At 37.4% G+C, this 6,642-nt stretch overlaps 1 protein-coding gene across 2 annotated transcripts; it reads right to left on the bottom strand.

Moving 5' to 3' along the window:
• Positions 1–497: 497 nt before the first annotated feature.
• LOC107704380 (alpha-1,6-mannosyl-glycoprotein 2-beta-N-acetylglucosaminyltransferase-like) lies at positions 498–5,687 on the bottom strand. 2 transcript variants are annotated; one of them, XM_016507295.1, is made up of 2 exons: positions 5,518–5,687; positions 498–2,571 (listed from the first exon to the last, which is right to left on the bottom strand). In XM_016507295.1, the coding sequence occupies exon 2, from the start codon at positions 2,361–2,363 to the stop codon at positions 999–1,001; it is 1,365 nt and encodes a 454-aa protein (XP_016362781.1). In that variant the 5' UTR covers positions 2,364–2,571; positions 5,518–5,687; the 3' UTR covers positions 498–998. The 2 variants fall into 2 exon arrangements, with proteins under 2 accessions (XP_016362781.1, XP_016362782.1); XM_016507296.1 differs by having other exon boundaries at positions 5,385–5,687.
• Positions 5,688–6,642: the final 955 nt, after the last annotated feature.

Below are 6,642 nucleotides of genomic sequence, written 5' to 3' on the forward strand. Positions count from 1 at the left end.
CACACACACACACACACACACACACACACACACACATATATATGTAATTTCAGTTAATGCTTTTTTGTTTATGGTTTTAGTTTATGCTAACAACCCTGATTACATTCACTATACTAACTATAGTTCTCCTAAAATGTCACAAACTAGCTCCAAAGGCTTTATTTACCAACACTTTGTTAGATCTGTGAAGATTGAGGCCAGAGATCCGAAAGCTTGTGTAAATGGGACAAAGCGTCTATAAGGGGATAACATACACACACACACACACACACACACACACACATATATATGTAATTTCAGTTAATGCTTTTTTGTTTATGCTAACAACCCTGATTACATTCACTATACTAACTATAGTTCTCCTAAAATGTCACAAACTAGCTCCAAAGGCTTTATTTACCAACACTTTGTTAGATCTGTGAAGATTGAGGCCAGAGATCCGAAAGCTTGTGTAAATGGGACAAAGCGTCTATAAGGGGATAATGAGGAGTGCGAGATAGTCAATGCAATTTTAATGTCTTGCAAAAGCTTCAAAACCATTCTAATACTGCAATACGTTCAATATGAAGCAGAACCTTGCACCTGGAAAACGGTCAGCTACATTCAAGCAAATAGAAAATAGTTCATCTGCATATCAAAAATAGCCCGGTCGTTTTAGCATAACCGTAAACAGGGTGGAATTATGATCAAAATTATGATACACTGTCTGTAGATATACACACACATACACGATTATAAGAAAGTTCATGCTTTTGCAGATCGTCAAATCTTACATACAAACGTCGTCTTCGGCACAAAAATGCTGTTTAATTATAGATAATATGACAACTATAACACTTGTTTTCAGTGATAATACTTCAATGATGCTCATAACCACCAAATCCAAACGTCACATACTTTTTTTATTTGGAATATCTCAATAAAACAGGCAATAGGAAGAAATAGTCCGTAAAGAACTCTTAAAGGCTTTCATTAGAGGATGCAAAAACAATACAAAGTCACTGCAATCGAAGGTAGCTCTTGCAGAGTTCATGGTCCCTGATGTCTCCCCAGCCTCCGTTTTTGACGTGCGGAGCCACTCCTTTGGCTCCGGAAGCTGGGAGTCTCTTTGTAATGAGCAGCTGTTTGGGGAATAGCTGGTTCCCGCTGCTTTGGAGAATGTTCTCGATCTTCATCTTCTGGCTGGATGGCATGCAAGCCGACTTCTTGTGGTGCATGCCGCAGTCTCCGGCGTGGAAGACGCGAGGCGCCTCGCTGACCATGACCTTCAGGAACGTAGGCAAACAGGTCACGGTGAGGTGCTGCAACGACCAATCCCAGTTATAGTCGTCGTAGGTGCAGAAGGCATCGGTGCATCTGAGGAGTTTCTGGTAGGTATCTCTGTTCAGCGCCATTCCCATGTTATGCTCGGTGGACTTCCATGCTTTCACCTCCACTTTGTTGGCTTTGCTGGAGTAGCTGACGTGTCCGTAGCTTCCTAGAGACAAGATGTCGCAGTCGGGACACTGCTCTTTCTTGAGGGACACCATGAGTTTGAGAAGATGGTAGAAGTCGGGGGCGAGGTAGTGGTCCTCTTCGATGAGCAATAAGAGTCCTTGGTGGTCTTTCAAGACTCGGACTCGATCCCAAACGAAGTGCAGCTTCCACCACCAATGGTGTTTGGTCTGCGAGAACTTGGCTTCCCGATAGTGTCCGAAGGAGTCTGGGTACTCTGCGTTTAAGCAGCCTAGGGTTAAGGCATCTTTCTTGGGAATGTCTCGAGGGCAATCTCTGGGGTCGTTCCCGGGGAACTCTTGAGGATAGAGCTGGATGCTGAAGGGGAAGAATATCTGAAGGACCAAGCAGAAGTCGACGGATGTGACTATCCGGTTGATTTCCGGTGACCAGAAGTCGTGGCTGAATATCAGCAAGACGTTCTCGATTCCTTTCGCTTTCCTCAAGCTGTCCACCAACAGGCGTAGGTATTCGGGACGGTTGTGAACTTGGACGACGGTGACTAGGTCATCCTTCTGGCGCACGGAACGAAACTTCTCCTCGTTTCTAAGGGTCTGGTCGAAATTGAGTTGAAAGACGATTCCTCTGTACACCAGAGTTGCGTTGTCCGCTTCGGATTTGGCAGCTGCCTGTAGTTGTACTTGTAGTTTTTCCAGAAGAGTTTCATTGATAGTTTTCCGGGTTACTGGGATCGTGACATGTATTTGTTCTTGACCCCCAACGCTACTCTGTTTCCCCGTTTCCGCCTCTTTGGGAAAGACTGCGGCGCTCGCCTTCTTCGGTTTCCCGCTATTCCAGACGGCGAATCCGCAGATGACCACCACTACAGTCAGTATTACCACCTTTCGCTTGTAAATTCGGAATCTCATGATAGGCAGTCGCCTCGCGGGACGGTCGGAGACACGATTCAGGAAACGAGGACGGCAGGTTTGCGATGCAATAAAAGTCTGCGCCAGCAGATGGGGTACAAAACGTTATCATAGAAAATGCAGCTTAGTCTTGGTCCTCTAATTCTGGAATGTAATCGAATGACGGTGTTTCCCATAAGGCATTTTTCTTAGAGGCGCCTTTTAAAACCTGTGGAAAATGAACCAAAAGGGTGATTTTTAATTAGCACGGTCTGAGGTATATTTGCAAATGACTCTGAATTCACCTTACAAAAAAATATTAATACTCATTGTAAACAATGGGATTTTAGTAACTACACCCAAAAAATATTTAGGCCCAAATTGAAGATTATTAAAATTATGTATTTGAATTGCATATGAAATTTCCTTGTTTGGATTACATTGTTTTACTGACAAATAAAAACTTGATGCATGATGTTAGGCCTCTAACACTAGCTTGCTATATTCTTTTTCTATTCTATCTGTTTTCTTTTTATTATATAATTAAAAAAAACCTTGCGACGTGTACTGCGTTAGGCTAACTGAGACTTGTTATAGCACTTGCATATCATTGCTCTTTTGTTGATTTTGATTGCTTCCATTGTCTTTATTTGTAAGTCGCTTTGGATAAAAGTGTCTGCTAAATGATTGTTAACTATTTGCATCGGTTTGTATTTAATAAATTATTTTTTTGAAAAGGTGTTTATTTTTTTGCATCTATTTGAATGTATTTAAACGATTCTGTTTTTAAAATGCATGTATTCAAATTGCTTAGAATCAGCATAAATTTGTTCTCTGTAAAAAACTATTACATGTATGCAGTTACAAAAACAAAAACGTTGAAATATGGTTAGCTGTGGAACAAGCATGATTTATTGATTTATTGATGATAAATATATAAACCTGGTTACTGTGTATTTAAAACACATAGTAATCTGACCCGTTTCATTTATGCATGACTGACAAATATGCATCAAATTAAGTTTAGTTTGTTTATGGTAAAACTGTAATCCAAATGCATGGAAATTATATATGCATTTTAAGTTTAGGTCTACATATTTTTTAGTCTAAGCAATGCATCTAAAAGATATCATTTACATAAAATGACAAAGTACACACACACACAAAAAAAAAACATTCAAGAAAGGATTATTTGCTGAAAAGGCAAAACCTCTTAATGTGGCCTATTGTTAGATCGCTGCTATTTTTATGGCTGACCAAAGGCAAAATGCATGGCACAAGTATTAAAGCTGATTGTATTTCAAATGCACAACACACTCTGTGATCTATTGCATTGTGCATCAAATCTTTCTCTTCCAAGTGCACTAAGAAACATGAGATTAATAGTATTAAAACAGTGTTAATATAACAAATGTGGCCCTGGATTCAACCCACAGGGGTCCAGACCTAATTACTAGTCTCTGTGGATTTAACCTGAAGAGTTAGAAGACTAGAACAGATAGTACAGATAATAATAAAATACAAAAATAATGTTTCCAATACAAAGAAACCATTCGCTGTAGCATCTAAATAGTGCAATCAGATGATTTACGTGATTTTCCACATGATACAAATGTAAACAGATTCTTAAAAGTGGTATTCTATATCAATATATACCGTCTTGTGTACAGTTACAGAATGATACTGAACGCAGTTTAGATTTAAACTATTTTAACTTAACGTACAAGTGCAGCACTCATGGCGAGAGATTTTATGTATATTAGATTCCACATTCTATACTTTATATTATTTTCCTTACTTGTATATCTAGTTTGCACCATTGTCTTTACTGTCAATGTCCAGTCTGAACGAAATATTTCACAGTAAACACTATGTGAGATAAATGACTACAACAACGTAGTATGAACTACAGCAAAAAATATAAAAACATTATTTTGATCCTCTCAAATGGGGAAAAAAACAAAACACTCGCATATGCATTAATGAAAGCACAAACGTGCAATCTAATGAAACCTTGATTTAATGATGCATATCATGAGTGCTGCTTAAATTAATGCATTACAGATTATCCTAACATCTATCAAGACTACAGTAGTACTGCATATGATTCACTAAATTACCACAATCTGCAGTGGATCACCAAGACAAACACCCCTTAATTTCTACATAGATGTCGTGATCTGTGTGCTTTTAGCAGGTTAATGCATTATATTTTTATGAGCATGAATGCTATGAATAAACCTGCAGGAAATGCATGCACGGCACGCGCTTAACCACAATATGCGAGAAACGCGACCATTTGTCTTTACTGTCAATGTCCAGTCTGAACCAAATATTTCACAGTAAACACTATGTGAGATAAATGACTACAACAACGTAGTATGAACTACAGCAAAAAATATAAAAACATTATTCTGATCCTCTCAAATGGGGAAAAAAACAAAACACTCGCATATGCATTAATGAAAGCACAAACGTGCAATCTAATGAAACCTTGATTTAATGATGCATATCATGAGTGCTGCTTAAATTAATGCATTACAGATTATCCTAACATCTATCAAGACTACAGTAGTACTGCATATGATTCACTAAATTACCACAATCTGCAGTGGATCACCAAGACAAACACCCCTTAATTTCTACATAGATGTCGTGATCTGTGTGCTTTTAGCAGGTTAATGCATTATATTTTTATGAGCATGAATGCTATGAATAAACCTGCAGGAAATGCATGCACGGCACGCGCTTAACCACAATATGCGAGAAACGCGACCATGTTTACACCATATTTGCACGACTGTCGACTAATGCAATTCTACAGCTTCATAAAAGTGAGAAAGCATTTGACTGCACAAATATGCACAGGCTAAAGTTGAAAAATAAAGAAGTATGCATTCATTGCAGCTGCATGCTAAAGCGAGCAGCGGCGCGAGCCAGAAAAAGCGTTAAAGCCAAAAACATGCCATTGCATTGAACACAAGCGTTTTGTTGATATTACTCGTTTTAAATGACAGATAATCGATGCACGCGAATGCATACCGATGTGTGTACTGTGGTGATGCACTGTCACTCGTTAGCTTCGCTGCTACCGATTCTTAAAGCAGAATATTGAAGAGCTGGCGCATGCAAATCCATACGAAACACAGGAACGCAAAGAGAACCAAAGCCTCACCGCAGATGCAAGCATGTGTGGTGGCTGTCATGTCCACATAAAGCGCATTTGAATTGAAAACGCGTGCCATACTGCTCAGGCTCCACAACATCAGCAAACCTCTGGGGGCCTCCGCTGTCAGGGCCCGCGTGATGTCACATTTCACACAGTATTCGCGTTTTGTGCTCAATGCGTGCAATGCATGCAACAAATCTCATATTAGATATATTTCGCGAGCATAATGATTGTTAGGGTTCCTTCCACTTTGTGACTAATTGTACAAAATCATGTCAGATAACATGAGAGATATGGGTTTTTGCATGTAGAATTAGATGTGTTTTTTTTTAACGCGACGCTTTTTTTTGTGTAGTTTATCATCTCAACCATTAGGTGGAGATGTGTTGGGTTTTGATTGGGTTATGTTCGTTATATGAAAATGGGGTTTTTAGAACGTTATTATAACAGAACGTTATGGACATTATCTATTTATTCGGGACAAAATATATTTTAAATATATGGTAAAAATGTTGTAAACAGTGAAGCTCAATATACTTTTGAAACTTATATTTATACTTATATTTCAAAATGTATTTCGGGGCAAGAAAATACACATTTGTAAATAATACGTTTTTCTTTAAATGTGACCTATTTTCTTGGATATATTTTTAAATGCTTTTATATATATATATATATATATATTTAAAAAAATATATAAAAACATGACCAACATATTATGTTGGTATAAATATATTTGTGTAAATATATTTTTAAACAAATTGTATGCAAATAATTTTTTTTGTTGTATATTTTGAAATATATTAAAAAATGTATTTAAAAATATTTTTAAATTAAGTTTTCCCTGCCTAATCAGTGCCCTATTAAGGATTTAATAAAAAATATGTCTAATAATTATAAATTAACGTACAAATAAATAAGACAAAAATAAAATAAATCTGTCACCTTCAAAATAAATTCAGAAATGTACCTGAATTTTTCAGAAATGATGCCGTTTAAACTGCTTTCCTTTTAAATTATGACCATATAGAGTCATAAAATAACTTGAAATCTATACATTTGTGTCCCTGGAGCACAAAAGCAGTCTTAAGTCGCTGGGGGATATTTGTAGCAATAGCCAACAATACATTG

Source organism: Sinocyclocheilus anshuiensis, unplaced genomic scaffold (genome assembly GCF_001515605.1).
Source record: "Sinocyclocheilus anshuiensis isolate Anshui unplaced genomic scaffold, SAMN03320099.WGS_v1.1 scaffold1115, whole genome shotgun sequence".
Lineage (NCBI taxonomy): Eukaryota > Metazoa > Chordata > Actinopteri > Cypriniformes > Cyprinidae > Sinocyclocheilus > Sinocyclocheilus anshuiensis.

Coding starts and splice junctions, on each gene's coding strand:
- LOC107704380 (XM_016507295.1), bottom strand. CDS start 2,363: ATGAGATTCCGAATTTACAAGCGAAAGGTGGTAATACTGACTGTAGTG.